Source organism: Hyposmocoma kahamanoa, unplaced genomic scaffold, assembly GCF_003589595.1.
Source record: "Hyposmocoma kahamanoa isolate Upper Pololo Valley unplaced genomic scaffold, ASM358959v1 79, whole genome shotgun sequence".
NCBI classification, from domain to species: domain Eukaryota; kingdom Metazoa; phylum Arthropoda; class Insecta; order Lepidoptera; family Cosmopterigidae; genus Hyposmocoma; species Hyposmocoma kahamanoa.
In genome coordinates this window covers 7,018,178-7,036,875 of record NW_020653993.1, presented here as the reverse complement: position 1 = coordinate 7,036,875, position 18,698 = coordinate 7,018,178, and the positions used below count along the sequence as shown (strand labels likewise).

General features: G+C 35.7%; 1 protein-coding gene across 3 annotated transcripts in view; it reads right to left on the bottom strand.

Moving 5' to 3' along the window:
• Positions 1–18,698, bottom strand: part of LOC113233644 (deubiquitinase DESI2) — a 38,766-nt gene that overhangs the window by 11,875 nt on the left and 8,193 nt on the right. For all 3 annotated transcript variants that reach the window (XM_026468812.1, XM_026468810.1, XM_026468811.1), the window contains exon 2: positions 7,880–8,007. In XM_026468812.1, the coding sequence (XP_026324597.1) occupies positions 7,880–7,989 (110 nt within the window). In that variant the 5' untranslated portion in view covers positions 7,990–8,007. The remainder of the gene's footprint in view (positions 1–7,879; positions 8,008–18,698) is intronic.

Here is an 18,698-nt window from a genome sequence, read left to right as displayed (position 1 = left end):
GGTGAAGTGCGGTGCGAATGAGAAACGTCAATGATGGGCAGCAAGGGCAGAGGAAGACTAAAAAATGGATGTATTATGTAAAAGATAATATCTCACACGGCTTCGACGTTGACCCCACTCATAAATGGCAAACATACGAGTAGCATATAAAAAGTGATGATTATGTCTTCAAATACCCTATCGATCTGATACCAAAATTGAGATTGGGTAACTTCAGATCAAGTATAATGTTGCGAGGTTTTTCTATTTTTTTTAATACCAAATAAAAAAAAATTGACTTCTAACTTGTGACACTGTTATATACAGTATGCGTATAAATCTGTCATTCGTTCGACCAAACGTGCATCGACATTTAATGTTATCGATCAGTACCACAAAAATAAATAGTTCTTTCGACCAAAAGCGCATCGACAAATAATGTTTTCGATCAGTAACATAAAAGCACAAAGCTCTTTCGATTAAACTTGATTGGTTCATTCGTTTATTCGATCAGTAACAGAATAATCTAACATTCATTCGACCTCACGTAAATCGACCAAATGAATTTCGATCTTGGGTACGGCACTTATTGTTCGCGGTGTGGCCTGCGCTTAATTTTCTCAAATTATGTTTACAACCTGTAGGACACTCAAAATAATGATGAACCCTACACTCCGAGCGAAGTACAAGAGGGAGTTGTCGTATTTGCTCTTACTATATATGTGTATCTATTATAACCAATGAAAAACAGTACATTTACTCTAATATTTTATATTTTAAATTAACCTTAGAGCTAAGTCCAAACGGATGGTACCACGATTTCGTTTAACCAAGGTAAACGACTCTTTTATGGGGAACTGTATACGTTTTTACGATAAGATTCCGGAGCATATATTAAGATGATCATTTCCTAAGTTTAAAAACTACATTAAAAAAATTACAAAATTGCTGTTGAAATGTGTGCAAAATAAATTAAAATTAAAATTAAATTAAGACTACGTGTTAGATAAAGATGTATGGAAAGACGACATGACTCTAGATTTTTTTTTTTTTTTTTTTTAATTTATTTTTAATACATTTTACAAAGTTTGTTAACAAGTTATTTATTTTAAAATGTATTTTAAAAAGTTATTTGAAAAGAGCTATCCCTAGAGTTCCTCTCAGGAAAGTCGGCGTAGTGAACGAGCCGTAGCCTAAATGTGACGTTTTCAAGTGTAAATTTATTTTACCTTTGGAATAAACGATTCTCTGACTTTGAAAACTCGGTGTTTTATTGACACAAAAAAATAGCATTTGTGAGTACATATTGGAATGATTCACTACCCTTGAAAAGCAGCGACATACTGCGCTGACCTCAAATAATGTATGTGTGGGGAAAAAGATGATGTTCCAAATATCCAATGTGTCAAATCACTTAACAAACCTTACCGAGGATTATTTTGATTATCATTTCACCACGTCAATATGTATATATTAATGGCACGTGAAAGTGTTTGACAAAAATGCAGGCTATATATGTTAATGTTTAGATAAGAGCGGGCAGATAATCAGTATACAGATTTCTTTATTTGAAAAATATTTGGGATTTTCCATTAATAATAATAGATTGGCCTTTATTTCTTGATCCCGAATATGTACGTAAGTCAATTTTAATAAAAATGTTAGTTGTGCTCTTTGTCGTTACGGGGGCAGCACTATTAGGGAGAGGTATTGCTACTACATATTCATATTCATAGGCATAGGTTGACCTCTCAATTGAGAAAAAAATGTTCTCCAAATGGGCTACCATATCGCTTATGATGATATCAGACTTGATTGTGACATATTTCTTTTGCTCTGTGTTCTTTTCCGGCAAATCAATTTTCACTATGTTCTAGCTGGGGACGATAGGTTTACTTTCTAACTGTTTTTTTTTTTAATTAGACATTTAGTAGTAATAGAACTCTTGACAAAGAGTTCGTCCAGGGAAGTACTGCCACCTTAATGTGACCTTACCTATTTCTGCCGCCAAGCAGTAATGTGACCATTACAGCCTTCGGGTTTTCAAGGGTAGGGGTGTTGGTAAAATTACAGACACATGTGACTTGTCAAATTATGTCTCAGGGTGCCGGGCGCAGTGCCCATGCCCCTCCGATCTTTGCAGTTTCAAACTCTGAGTGGCACTGCAACTGTTATGAACAGGCGTGTCGCTTACCACTATGCGCACGACTTGTTAAAAAAACGACTTGTGAAAAAATACAAGTTTACAAATAACTTTCGATGTCGATTAATTGCAATTAAAATTAATTGCGAAGTTGCAATTGATTTTAATTGCAATTGATTTCAATTGAATTGTTTTTTTTTATCTGATTGAATTTCTGATTGAAATTTAATTGATTAACGCCCAACACTGGTGGCGGGATCAAGCCCTTGCGTGATGCATATGACTTGAGACTATTTTGCAAAACTTTACTAGATACAATTAGCCAGAATATTGAACAGAATAGTTTTTGAATAATTGTATAGCCTACATTTATTTCTCTCGTGAGTTTGGGTGTAATTTGTGTTTGTATATGTGTGTGTCCATAGCACCCGCGACACAGGGCTTCCCTAGTGCGGGGAATATGTTGAGTGTGTGCGTTATTATATAAAGAACTCCAGGTAATTGATCAGCGCCATCTAGATATGAGACGGACCTTTTTCAGAGCTACGATCTGTACAATGGAAACATCTATTCGATCGTAGCTGCCAATAGCAGCCCTCTAGAAGTATTGGGTCCATGTTATACTCAATTATTAATGTATGACAGTCAGAAAGCCCTACACGACGCGTTTATTAAAGTTTTCTAATAAAAGATAAGTGAAACATGTTAAATAAACATAGTGATTTCATACAATGACAAACGTTTCTTTTGTTCACTTCCGGAACCGCTACGCTATCACAGATAAGGCAGTAACTATGTGTAATAAGTTGTTGTCTTTAAAAAGACCGCAGTGATAAAAAAACTTATGTTGAGTCGGAGATTTATAAAGATTCTTCTAAAGACTCTTGCAACATGCTAGGGCTAGCTGAACTGAATAAAATGAAAAAAAAAAAAATCTTAATAGGTTTAATAGCCTACCATGATTCTTGATAGAATCAATCATAACTGAATAAATTAATTTTGAATTATTAATTTTTATTGAATATTGCGATGTTTTACTACGATATTAATTTTTTTTTTTGTGAAATTACACTACTAGTTTGTTATAATTATTAATACAAAGATCGAACGCTACGAAAAGTTCCTTCGAATCATCCGGCTGGATTCGATCCAGCGTCTTCAGCATACGTGCCTGACGCTCTCCCAACTGAGCTACGGAACTAACCAGCAGACTGCTTGTTGCAGATCTTTGTTTCAACTTCAACTTCAACTTTGGTATCTATGGCTCCGTCGTTTTGCGCGACGATTTCGCCAACGTCAGGGTTGAAAGCCATGTAGAGCGGTGGTGAGATAGATTGCCGGTTATTAAAATACTTCGGCGGTTATTATTCACATTGAATTTTTTTTTTAATGACATTACAAAAATATAATTTGAGGGCTCATGTTATTTTCTTTCTTTTGCAAATATTTTAGGAAGTTTTATTTAGCGGGAAATAAAAAATAAAATCGTTTAGTAAAAGACAGTTAGGCATCGGTTTCGCTGTTTTTAACGACTTTTTTGACGTAGCGCCACCCGTGAGAAATCTATGTTTTTCTTCATTTTTAATTGTTGCTGCAACCATTGTGCTTGTTGTTGAAACCATTGTGCTTGTTGTAGCAACTATTGTGCTTGTTGTTGCAACCATTGTCTTTTGTTAAAAAAAAACAATAATTCCGCATCTTGGCGAAACTTCACTTTATTTTCAACAACAAGCTTCAGAGACATTAACTGAGATAATTACGTGGCATATAGACTAAAAACATCACCTACAATATTTCGTCATTTCGCTTCCCAATAATGTGTGTAATTTTAGTATGACATTATCGTGTCGATAAAGTTTTATTTAGGGACAGATATGACACGAGATCCGCCTCGATGACTCGTGTGAGAGTGCATGAAGTTATCAAGTTAATTTAAAGTGTCTAAATCGTAATTCTTCAAAACAAATATCAATAACATTATTATTATAATTAAATTTGTATTGAATTGATATTCAATAATTTTTTGTGAAATTACTCCACTCGTTTGTTATAATTATTAATACAAAAATCGACAGAGAATAGTGACTTCTCTGAACAGGGTTGATAGCTGTAAAGTTACTTAACTGTGACGTGTGGTGACGAAATACTTTCATAGATGGCGCTACGGCTAAAAAGTCGTTGAAAACCAAATACAAGGCCCCGACAACAAGCACATGGAAAAATTCGTGAGGTCTGCTTTTTCCGTGGCATAGTTGGCATAGCGTTTGGGACGGTTTGCTAGAAGACGTCGGTTCGAATCCAGCCGGATCGAAGGAATTTTTTGTAAGTGTTTGATGTTTGTATTAATAATTATAACTGCTTAAATAAGAAATATATTCATCCGCATGGATTAATGCTGATTCATTGCGGATGTTGGGTCGTGACATGATCTAAAAGACATGCTGGAATAATTTACAAACCATCCAGAAACCGACTGTAAGCCGAACAAGAAGCTTAGCTGTTGTTTTTAAATTATAACTTTGATAAAATTCTACTATTTAATCGTAGGCAGATTAATTCTTTTTACGCAGATACTCTTTTATTAATAAATGTCATAAAATCATTGAAACGATATTTTATTATAATACTAAAGAAAATACACACATCAAAAGTGTCTAGGGATCAAGTGAATATTTTTGAAATAAAAATTATTTAAGCAATATTTACCAAGTCTTCCAGGACGACTTCTTACTTTAATGCTTATGTTTTATTTAACCGCTTACCCCTATATTTAATTAAAATAAACTAAAATTGATGTTTTTGCAAATTGTGGGAAAAAACTCAAATTAACGGCGTCAATTAAATGACAAAAAAATGGCGAAAATGATGATTTTGCTCATTTTTATTGTAAAGATAACAAAATTAATAATCTGTATTTCCACCATTAACACGAATCACACAATTACAGCGATTTGGCATGCTTAAGATGAGTTCATGTGTTTTGTAACAAGTCAAAATATTGTTGTAGAGTATGTACGGTATGCATACTCGGCACAGCTCTTCTTTGAAGCATATCCCATGCGTGCTCAATTGGATTGAGGTCTGGCGATGTAGCAGGCCACGGCAGAACGTTGATACGAGCTTCGGCAAGAATGCGTGTTGCGACTCTAGTTGAAATGAATCACCCAACTGGCCTCGCAAAGGGATGATAACATCTGAAACAATCCTCTCTGCGTAAACTTGAGCATTGAGGTTACCCTTGATCCAAATGAGATCGGTTCTTCCGCCGATCCAAATACCGGCCCATATCATTATTGTTCCCCCACCATGTGGATGAACTTCCTGACAATATCTCAAACGTTCATGACGTCCAGATGTTCTCCAAACTCGAGTACGTCTTGTATCCGGTCTCATACCGAAGCGGGATTCATCCGAAAAGCACACATAGCGCCAGTCTTCTTCCTCACAGTTTCTGTGTTCGCGAGCCCATCGTAAACGGGTCCTGCGATTGATTGCAGGGTGCAATAGGTGGAACTCTGAGCGGCCTTCGGGATCGCAGACCCACTTCACGTAAACGATTTCGGATTGTTTGATCGCTTATTAGCAAGCCTGAGGAGCTGTGGAGCCTCGTAACCAACATCATGGCGGTCATGGTACGATTCCGTCGAGCAGTATTTTGGATATACCGGTCCTGTCTGCGAGTCGTGATGCGAGATCGTCCTCCATGTCGCTCGGCCACGCTGCCCGTCATGCGATAGCGCGTCAAGAGGCGACTTATGACGCTCTGTGTAGTGTTAAGAGTGAAAGCCACAGCACGTTGCCTGGAACCAGCTTCCAACATTCCGACGGCTCGCATCATCACTTCTCGGGTTAAATGATGTCGTCTCTCCATAATAATGTAAATTGTTTCGGTTCCGATGCAGATATTGTAATGATTTTGTCAAAACGCTATAACTCATTTTTATACAAAACCACATTGACAATCGATTTTCTTCTTATTATCGAATTTTAAACAATATTCCTTATTTAAATGTTAAAACTCACTAAAAAGTATCAATAGCGATACAAAAAAGTTAATATAATTAACCTTAATTGCAGCAATACTCTTAAACGTACTTGATCCCTAGACACTTTTGATGTGTGTAGAAAGCTTTTTCTTGTAGACAGATTCAGTAAGGATGTATATTTTTGACGTTTTTTTTGTATGTACGTCACGGTCACATTTGTGAACGGATTTTGACGATTCTCTTTTTACTGGAAAGAGGGTACCTCAGTAGTGGTCTCATTTAAATTTGAAGAAAATGTTGCGGCTCCAGGGGTGGCAAACTAGGGGATGAATGACTTTTGAGGTCAGTTTTTTTAGTACTCTGTGCTGAAATTATTAAATAGACGAAATCAAGGTCAAGTCAGCCCTGGTTCAAATCATCCCGCTGTTGTTGACGAGGTTTTCCACTCGTTCTCTCTCTCTCTCTCTCGTTCGATCGTCTTGACCCATAACTCATTCGGCAAGCGGCAGATGTGACCAGCCTAGTCCCGATAACATTAAGTACCAAAAGTATTTGAATAGTTTAATAGTATATAGGTGCAGTCATTCGAGCAGTTAGGTATGGAACGAAAGTGAAATTGTACATAGCATAATAGACTGCTAGAATCCTCCGGAAGACGCGCGACCGGTATTTTGGCTCGTATTTAGTTTGTAATTTAAACAATTGACATAAAGTTAATTATGCTGATGGCCTTAGTTGAAAAATTATTGATTATTAGTGGTATATTTTCATGACTATCAATAAGACGATTATTTGGTAATATATTTTCAATACTTCCAAGTGTGCGATAATTAACTCCACTATGGCATGTTATACATTATGAAATTCATAACAGCCCCCGTAACATTCCGCCGCGATAAAGCTATTACTCGTATATCCACATTTAGCTGTCAAATTCGAGAGATAAAAACCGCCATTTAAAAATTTTATCAAAATAGCTAACAATACGAGCACCGTGCCACGAGCATCATATTTTTATCGCATTGTGAGCGCCTCGACAAATGGCTGCAAAGAATATCGCATATCGCAGAATATCGCAGTGCCAAACAAGGCCCCAAGGTCACATCTGAGTTTAAAACATTCTGACATATCTGCACAGAAATTTTGTGAACGCAAAAATTGAACGCGACAAACGAGATAAAAAGAAACAATAAAACCAACAATTGGATATATATGTATATAAATAATGAGAAGAATATTTTTAATACAGTTTAATACATGAGAGTAATTAGAAATACGTAACTAATAACTAGTATAATGTAAAATATGTAAAAAATGAAACTACAAAAACCCAAAATTTTTTGTTTCGTCGTTTTCGTGGCAATGATTAAACGACAAAGATATGTACGAATTTCATATCGTTATCCTTGTTCTTCAAAATGTATAACAATAGTTCATTGCCAACTAAACAAAACAACGAATGACGCGGAGCCTTACCGATCCAGTATTCGCAATAAAAAAATAGTAATGCAACCACAGCTTTATCAACTAAAATAAATATGTCACGGGGAGGTTTATCACACTTTGCATGTGATATACTGCCATGCTACGGTCACTGCAGTTGGTTTAATACGGTAGCCAATGTAAACAAAATTGATAGATAAATCTTACCAGCAGATCCAGTATTAGTCGTGAACGTTGAGAGTGGCGTGGGACAGCTCAAGTTCAAGGGCCTAAACCTTGTGTCGCACAAAGCAATGGACAAGACTTAGAAAAATAAAATGAGACTCACCAGTTGGTCCAGTACATGTCGTAGACATTGAGGATGACGGGTGTCTGGCCAGGTTTGGGCGCCGGCGCATCGTGTCGTCGCGACAGCATCGACATACACGAGGGGAACATCCCGCAGACGCCACACGACTGCGCACAGACATAAACACATGTTATAATTGCTATATGAGCAATGGTCGGCAAAAGGTTTTCCACATACATAGATACATGTATGGACTACAAGGAGCAACATAAAGTTGTTAAAACCACCAAATATTAATAAATTACTTTTTCGAATTCCGGATTTCCCGAAAAGGTTTTACGGCATCGAAGTACAAACTACTGACCTCATTGTGAAATTATTGATGTATAACAGCGATTATTCTGTGACATCTATAATTGCATTACTACAAAATATGCTATTTTAGATTATTAAATGATTATTTATTTACAAATTGCTTATGAACTTGTTATTTATCTATATCGTTAAATATCTAACATTACAAGTCTTTATGTTTCATTAATCAATATGGATGAATTATTTGAAATAAAATACTTGAATTTGAATAGTCTTTCAAACTCATCGTCAATGGAAGCGTTCGAAATTCAATGAATATGCTGCATTTGTAATAGCAAAAACAAAATCTTTTGAACCCTGACATTAGGTTAACCAAAGGACCCAAATCTAATTAGGCAGCAATAAATTATCAGCTCCTTAATAAAAAATCAACAAAATTAAACTTATTTCTCACATTTGAACCCTGACATTTCGGGTCGCCAGTGACAATTGGGCTCAGTGTGCATGCTATCAAAGGAAGAAATTCATTATCAATCAATATGTCTTAAATCTAACAGCTAGGCAGCAACAAAATTATCAGCATTTTAAAAAATTAATTAAACTCTGACATTTCGGGGCGCCAGTAACTACTGAGTTCATTGTTGGAGCTATCATAAAAAGAAATTAATATATTAAAAACCAGTCACCTAATGTCCAAAAATGTAACTTGCCAGCAACAAGTTATCAGTCGGTAAAGAAAAAAAAAATTAACAAAATTAAACTTGTTTCCGAGATCAAATATGAGCAGTCAGCATTATTGTTTTTTTGTCTGTGTCCTCAAAAACAAGCACATGTAATGCATGTATAATACATGTCAATAAGTATGGCATAACAATTAGTAACATACTTTAAAGTCTCATTGTTAACACATAAATATTCATACACGTCTAATTGTACATAATACAAGACATTAAAAAACAAAATTGTGCCAAAGCCAATTTACGTCAGTGAAGAGAAAAGTAAAGTAAAAATAATTGGAAAATAATGTCTAAATGAAAACCTAGATAGAGTTCTCAATCTCTCAATGAAAACCCAGGTTTATTTTTTTTATGTGACGAACATGTTGTGGGCCTGGTGACAAGCGACACGTCTATCCATAACAGTTGCAGTGCCACCAGGGCTTTAAATCAGAAAGATCTGAGGAGCACTGTCACTGCGCCCGTCACCCTGATACATAAGTTGACAAGTCCCATGTGCCTGTAATTTCACCAGGACCCTTACTCTTCAAAATTGGAACGCAGTAATGTTCATACGGCTTGGCGGCAGAAATAGGTAAGGTGGTAGAACTTCCCTGGATGAGCTCTTTCACAAGGAACTCTATTGTTCCTAAACGCAGATGAATTGCGTTACATGAATTTTAAGAAACTCATAATATGAATTGTCAATTAATCATATTATGATTGTGCTAATACGACTTTTTAGTCCTGATGCGCTAAAAATTCCTATTCACTGATTGTGGTCTTCTTCTTGCCCTTTCAAATCTCGAAAATTGAATTCCGATGTAAGGCATCAGGCTTCACTGAATATTTTAGATGTGAAGTGAACACATGTCTTCGAGGAAATGGCCTTGAAAGATAACGATCGATGGGCAATAGTGCAGTAAAAAATTGTAAATGCTGTAATTACAGTTTAATACAAGGAACATCGTATGAAATAATTGTCAGCAAGACAATAGCATGAGAATACATCAAAGGACAAAAGGTTAAGTATGTTTTCATATTGGAAATGAAACTATTTTTTTTCCGCATCTAAAATCGCGAATAATATATTAGGTTGGGGAAAAAGTCTTTTCGTATTTTATATAGAAATTCAATACATTTTTTAAAATTATTTATTTACATTTAGTTATAATATATATGTGCCATTTTGTTCGACAACTTGTCGCCATTTTGTAGGTAGTGACATTATCCCATTGCTGTAGAAATTTTGGGGTTTCTGGTCAAAAAACTGCGACAAGTAGTTTTGACAGTCCTCTCGTGATGTTAACTTAGTACTACCCAAAGAATTCTGAAGAGAGCGAAACAGGTGGAAATCTGAGGGTGCAAGGTCAGGACTATATGGCGGATGCATTAACACTTCCCAACCAAGCTCTCTCCATTTTTGCTGAGTGGCTAAAGATGTGTGTGGTTTGGCGTTATCGTGATGAAAAACCACACCCTTTCTGTTGATCAATTCCGGCCGTTTTTTCTGTATTTCTTGCTCGAGTCTCATAAGCTGTTGGCAGTAGAGATTGGAATCGATAGTTTTGCCTGGCGGTAAAAGCTCATAATGAACTATACCCTTCCAATCCCACCAGACACAAAGCATTACCTTATTGCGAGTTAATCCGGGTTTTGCTACGGTCTGTGGAGCTTGACCAACCTTTGACCATGATCTTTTTCGCACGTTCTTGTCATAGGTAATCCACTTTTCATCACCAGTGATCAATCTTTTTAGGAACGGCTCTATTTCATTACGCTTTAGTAGAGAATCGCAAATGTGTATTCGATTTATTAGGTTTCTTTCAGTCAGTTCGTGCGGTACCCAAACATCGAGCTTTTTTGTATACCCAGACTTTTTCAAATGGGCTAAAACCGTTTTATGGTCAACATTTAGCTCTTCAGCAAGGTTGTAACTACTAATATGTCGATCTTGCTCCACTATTTCAAAAATGGCATCAACTTTATCCGTGACAGGGCGGCCAGAACGAGCTTCATCTTTGACATCAAAGTTCCCGGACTGAAAGCGCTTGAACCAATTTTGTGCTACTCTTACTGACACTGCGTTAAGTCCATAAACGTCACAAATTTTTTTCGCGGGTTGTGTCGCATTTTTCCCTTTCATGAAATAAAACTTCAGAATGCATTGACTTACAATTATATGGACGTCGGGTCCGCGCTAAAACGTGTCCGCACTTGTAAGGCGCTAAAATCGTATACAGAGTGCGACACTCCACTTTAGTCTTCATTTGTTCTACTGACAGCGCGATACTGCGATAACATTACAATTTAAATTTCGAATAGGTTGACTTGGGACATTTTTTCGTGGTTTTTGTATTAGACCCGTCGTCCATTTATTTGTAAGTCAATGTCAGAATGTATCGAATTTCTTCTTTAAATTCACTCATCATGACAGGCAGAAAAACAAAAGAAAAATGGCGGGAATCGGGTTTTATTTTTTTAATTTTATTTTTTAAAATGTAATCCTTCTGATGGTATCAAAAAGGATTCGCTCTGGACCTTTTGGAGGGAAAAGTGTCGTTTTTATTTTGACTTTCAATTATTTTGTGAAATCTAGTTTAAAGTGGAATAGGATAGTGCTATTGTGCCTTAATCGAAGATTAAAACGCGAAATTATACGAATCTCGAATTAAAATACCCGTATCGGGCCGTTTTAAGGAATCCCGAGTCAATCCAAGCACGCCGCCTCAAATTGCCTATACTCTTTGTGGCGGCCATATTTACAGAAACATAATTAAACTGCATGTTTAGGCTGATGGCTTTGCCAAAGCCTTAATAAATTAAAAAAAAAATAGTATCAAAAACAGCCAGATACATACTGTGCAGCCAAAGAGATTTTAATACAACTTTACACCAATGAAATACGAAAGAACTTTTTCCCCAACCTATTATTTGTTTTCTTCAAAAAAGAGAGTCGCCATACTGCTTAACATGGAATAGGCTCGAGCCGATAAGAAATAGCTTTAACTGACATAAATGTGTAGTAGCCCGAAACCAATGTTTCGGGTTCTTTCTGGTCGCATGGTCTAACAGTGTGTTTGGTGCATGTATGTCACAAAAACCCCAAAATTAACTTATATTTTAAAAAAAATGTGTGCGTACTGCTACTAAAATTCCTAATATAAGAATAGAATACTTCTTATGCAGTGTGTTGATTTGCATTCTCGCCATATTTAAGAAATTAATTATAGAAATAATGCTAAATCATTAAATCAATATTAAAAAAAATATTATCTTCAATATTCTGCCTAAATGTATCTAGTAAAGTTTTGTAAAATTTTACCCGAGTGTATTCACCGCGGAGGACAGTGACCCCGCCACTCGCTTCACCGAACGTTACGTACTTTCTTTCTCGATTGCTTATTTGCCTATTTTTTAAAATATGTTTATGTACTAGTATTGTTATAATTTACTCATTATTTACAGTAGTTACAAAAGTTGACTGAAAAAAGTTTTTGTAACTTAGATTTGGTACTTACCAACTTTAGGTTACATGAAAGTAGTGCTAGAAGTACCTAGCTCCACAGCTGGTGGCAGGCTCCGTACCGGAGCCAGCTACAGATATACAGAGTTTCGTTTCAACTTAGCACATTCTTCACAACAGAAAAAGCAGAAAGAAACCAGAGACGATTTTTCCGCGGAATTCTTTGACACTCGTAATCTGCGTAAACTAAACGTTTCACATCATGCCATAAAAACGCACTTGATGGTAATGCAGGGTCTGGTGAACATGGCAACGGGTTTTTTTTGCACTGACTCTTGTTTACATACCAAACTACGTTGCATTTCGAGAGAAACTAGAATGTATGCGCGATGTCAGCGGCGGAACGTAGACGTAATCCGCAAGGGCGATTGATGATCTACCAATCACGCGCTCGGTACGATAATCGCCCCCGTCCCTACCCATACCCTACCACCAAATAGATCTAAAATGCATATATTCTGCGCATAGGTCATTGTTCAAATGGTTGCTCGTACCTGTGCCACGTGTAGTGCAAGTCAATGACCTGTGGATCAAGCATGGTTACCGCAATTAAATAAAAAATAGGAATTCAGTTTATTTTCGATTTATTTTTTTTAGTGATTTGGGATCAGTTTCGGATATAGAAAGTAAATATGGCAAGAATGCAAATCAACACATTGTATTGTCTATACATTTTTACTACCTCCATAGGTATACTTTTGAAAAGTACCAGAAAGCGCCAGAAAGCGTCTGTACCAATCTTTATATTCGTGTTTAGCCAGGGTTTCAATGGCGGCACCATTACATCCGGGTTTATGGCTTCATTTTTGGGCGAAAAACTATTGCAGCAAATTTTTGATAATTCTTTAGCTCCGACTGTTGTATTATGTTTTGTATTATAACTTGGTAAAGAATCAAAAATAAGATTTTAGTAAATGGAATTTGAAACAGCTCCGACTGTTGTGGCGGTCGAGTTGGGAGTGAACGTGGTACGAAAACAAAATGAGAAAGTGAAGGAAAATGGAACAATTCATAGGAAATGAAACTATTTTTCCGAATTTAAATCGCGTATATTTGTTTTTTCAAACAAACCTTTGGTTTTGATATTTGTTTGAAAAAACAAATATACGCGATTTAAATCCATTTTCCTATGTGTAACAATCGCGAAAACCTAAGAACTCGATATGGAACAATTAAAATTTAAAATTTAAATACATGTAAAATAAAAAAAAATGATAGGATACAAGCAGAGAGAGGCGATACAAAGAGATGAGATGACGGTGTACGGAGGTCACACCGTCACACTTTGATGTATTGGGTACACTTAGCTGATTTCTATTCGCGATTTCAGTCTTCTTAGTATACCCTACCCTTAGTATACACCCTTTCATACGAACATCTCTTACGTTCGTATGAAAGGGCGAAATCCTTCTTCCGCGTGTAACGTGATATTCAGGCACATGGGACTTGTCAACTTATGTCTCAGGGTGACGGGCACAGTAGCAGTGGTGTCCCTAAGATCTTTGCAATTAAAAGCTCGGTGTGGCACTACAATTGTTATGGATAAGCGTGTCACTTACCGCCAGGCACAGGATTTATTCGTCCCGTCGCATGGTATTATTTTATTTTATTTTAACTTATTGGAAGATCAACGACTATCTTACAGTAAAACTAAAATAAAAATATAGAGTCAGTTATAGGTCGTCACCGATAGACACACATTACGTTGATTAATGAGCATTAAATTATAACTAGTAACTATACTATATAGGTAATGAAATATTAGCAACACTTAGTAAATACCTATTCGCCAAAAAAAGACGCTTCACCGATGCAACACTAGTGTTAAAAATGTCAATATCAACCTGCTTGGACAATACATTGAAGCTATTACTCGCACGCAAGAGATATGCATTCCGCCCATAGATAAAGAAAAAAAGATTCCGTCAGATTAGGTCATGAGTGCATTATACAAAAAACAGTTATTACCATGAGTCATAGGTATTAGGGCTTTAGCTAATATTTTGGTTAAAAATAACCTTACATTACGATTCTCGCTACACACATTGTTATTCTTATCTCGTAAAACACGATTACAAATACGTTGATGTTACAAACTTCCTGAATGCTTACATAAGTTATAAGCTTTTTAATTTTTAAGTTTATTGAATATGACAATGTTTCACTACCATGCTATTAAATTATTTTTTGTGAAATTACTCCGTTATACCGATTTCAATGAAACTGCGCACATAGTTGTAATTCCAACTAAATAAAACGTTATGGTGACCTAGAGGTGATCTGATGATGGAAATGGCAGACAGAAAAGAGGTATTCCTAAACAGTGTACAGCAGCTACCTTTTGTTGTGTTGGGGCTCATATTATTCGTATTCACGAGGGCTTTCATATTATGCGTTTCAGTTAGGGACGATGCAACCTCTTTCATCGTAATCCCACCTTTTTATCACACTTTTCTGGTTCCTGGCCACTAGTTTTGAAATTTTGAATTGTTCTTTAATTCCTTTTAGTCGTCACTCTTACTTTTCTTCTTACTACCGCCACTCTCTACTAAATTTCCGAAGCGAGCACACGTGCTCGACTTATATAGAATTCTGACCATTTACACCATTGAATATCAAGTAACCTAACTGCTTGTAAAGCATAATATTTGTAGAAAATACAGGCCCATTTGGGGTAAAACCATGTCATGTATGTAATTATGTAATTTAAGTAAGGAGTGTTTTTATATGATAGTATCTGTAGTTATAAATGTTAGCATTACTGCGTTCCGGTTTTGAAGGGTAAGGGTGCTGGTGAAATTACAGACACATGGGACTTGTCAACTTATGTCTCAGGGCGCAGGCACAGTGGCAATGCCCCTCAGATCATTGCGACTTAAAGCTCTGATATCGTCCCGTCACTTGAAGAAAAGTTATATCGTTATTTTGTTCGTTATAGCCTTTTACGCCTTTACCTATTCGTTTCCCTTCCTGTTCCTTTTCTTTCCTTATTTCTACAAAAAAATTCATGTGGACCACGCCTTCTATTTAATTACGCGAAGCCCGCGTGACAGTTATCGTTGTGGAGACCATGGTAACGGTCACAGTGAAAGCGGACCTAACTGTTGAAGTCGGCTTTTTAATAAAAAAAAAAAATTATTATAAAATAAATATAATTTCTGGAACTGACTTCGTGGCTGAACGGTTACCATACTGGACTGCAACGCAGAGGTCTCGGGTTCGATTCCCGGGCCGGGAGATATATTTATTTGGCATACTTTTTTTTCTCACGTGAGTTTGGGTGTACTTACTGGTTTTCTACCTATGTGTGTGTCCATGGCACCCGCGATACAGGGTTTATCTAGTGCGGGGCTATGAGTGTATGCTTTATTTACTTAAATCTGATTCTATGATACCATACGATGAACTCTTGAACCAATTCAATCGACCTCATCTTTACGATTAGCAAATTAAACTTGGTCTCTTGAATTTTTATAAAATTGTTAATTTTCTATTAAACTATAGTTACAAAAAAATATATATTTTACCTTTGCCTTCTTCGGTGGAACAGTTATATTTATTTTCTTTTTCATACTAATTAAAACACTTTTTAACTTTTTATTTAAATCTTAATTTATATTTCACAACAATGAGCACACTGTCATATAGCTATTAACACCATTATTATAATACGGAATGTCATGAAGTTCCACTTTCAATTGAAATTATAATAATAGGTAATAAAAATGCATAACGCATTTGTAAACAAAGTGTAAGGCTGAATAACTCATTGATTTGAATAAGGAATTCGTTTTAGAGTGAAATTTTAAAAACAATTTTAAATAAAAAAAAATTGTTTAGATAGAGAACACGTTAATATTTAAAATAACGCGGGAAAACAAATCACAGAGAACACAAGCACGTCGCTTGAAATCGTTCGAAACACTAGAACGATAACCGCTAATGACCGACACTGAATATCAGCCATTATATCAAGACCTCAACTCCCTCTTTTCAGGGCCATAAATGTGGTAAGATAAGGGGAACTTCAATAAGTTTATGAAGGTAAATTTATAGTGGTCAGAGCGATAATATAAAGTTTTTTAATCCATAGTAATCTGATGAGGCTCGGTTGCTTTATCACGTGCTATCGAGACTCGCTTTGTTTATTTTACACCAGAAGCATACGAGTACAATGGAAGAGTCCAATCAGCGAGTACGAATAATTATCTACACTATACAGTGTTTTTTTTTAATGGGGCAGCATGGGGAAATCCGAAACCTTAGAAGATACAAGGAAACTGTCTTAGTAACCACTAAGTCTTTTTTTGTGAAAACAATTTTAGCATAGTCAATTTTTTGGTCAAGCGTGAATAAAATATATCAAAATTGTTTTAGTACCATTTCATCATTATATGGGACAAAAAAAAATCGTGACATCCGAAGTTGGTCAATTTCATAAAACATTTTTCATAGAAAATGAATAAAATTGACTAATTTTTTTAATGCTAATTGACTCAGTTTCGTATGATTTCATTGTATGGGAAGAAATTCTCGGGACAACAGAACTTGGTCAAATTGAATAAAACAATTATTCATACTCTGTATATAGAGTTATTATTAAAATGCTGTCCGTAAAACGTGTTTGTTTTTTATTTCAAAAAAATCAAGAAATTAACCTGCTTGCTTAGTTTAAATTTATAAGATTCCTGTTTTTTTTTTAATCATTAATATTTTTATATTCCAATATGGTAGAGATTGTATACCACTCCCTACATCTTCTCACTGCTTTGGCGTGTTGAGACAACACACTTTATCTGCAGATAGTGTTTTACGCTAACCCAGAAGATGTAGCATCTGTAATAAATAAGGATCTGTTTTGCAACAAATCGCGAGTTCCCAAAAATAGTATGTTTTTAGATACAGTGCGCGGTGTCTTCCCACATAATTTTTCTGACCGCATCATCGCAAGTATACTACATACATATACCACCTATAGAGTTAGGTTTAGTTTTTTACGATTATCTATTACAAAAAGATTGGTAATGAAAATGTATTTATTAATATAAAGATAGAAAAGGCTGGACTCGAACCAGCGACCTCGCCGTACCGTGGTTGATCTTTGTATTAAAATTGTAACAAACTAAAATTACTCCACAGTAATAAAACAAGAACAACAAGGAACTTACTAAACCGTAACAGGACCTGTAAAGTACCCGACACATTGATTTGTTTAAAAAAAAATACAAATATACACAGTCTAGATTCCCGGAATGTCCAACCGCGCAAATGTCTACTTCCCCGAATGTCGCAACTACGCGAATGTCTACTCCCTTGGCGTTCAAGTTAATCGTTAACATACACTATCGATTCGTCGTTTCGATTAGTCTGAAACGACAACCGATCGTACAGACAAGTCGTCCCGTATGTGGGGTAGCTCCCCTTCAGTGTCAGGGGGATGTTTGTCTCTTTTAAGCAAAATGATGATTAATATGTAGCTTGTATGAAGAGATTAAAATTGTGACTCACAAACAAGTATTTTCGTTTGTTACTAGCTCGTAATTTCTAAATGCCTGTGTCTTTATTTTTCGATATGAATTCTGTTTTCAAATTTATTCATAAGTTTAAAATATGATTTCTTAGACTTGTCAAATACCATAGAAAGTATGCAGAATATCGACGAGTCTGAGGCAAAACCTAATAAATGTGTGAATATCCGTAACATTAGTTTTCTAACTCATTATAAGTTATTTTTCACGGTGAAATGCAGTAGGCAGATTTATGTGTGTACTTTTACTAACATACCCGGTACAATGGTCGGAATATGGTGTTCCTAATGAATAGTTAAATGTCTACGGGTATACAAGGAGTGACATGGAGTGGTTAAATTAAAACCACCAAATGTTAATTAATTACTTTTTCCAATATGAAAAAGGAATTAATTAATATTAGATGGTTTTAACCACTCTTTGTCACCCCTTGTACTCACGGAACACCCTATTCCGACCATTGATTATTACCACTGAAAAGTGGATGAAAAGTTCACTATAATGTGCAAGAGAACTCTATTTACCAAAATTCACATATTGGGTTTTGAGTCGGACTCCTCGATGTGTACTTTTAAATATCACACCATACATAGAATATTGTGGCCAACAATCAGTAAAGGAAGGTAAAGCAACAACTGATGCTAAAAGTTTTTTTTTATCAAACAAGAAACGGAAAACTTCGGCGGTGAAAATAAAGAATTGCAAATAAGTGATTATAAAAAATATGGATTAAAAACTACACTAATTAAATATATACACATCATCTCTCACAA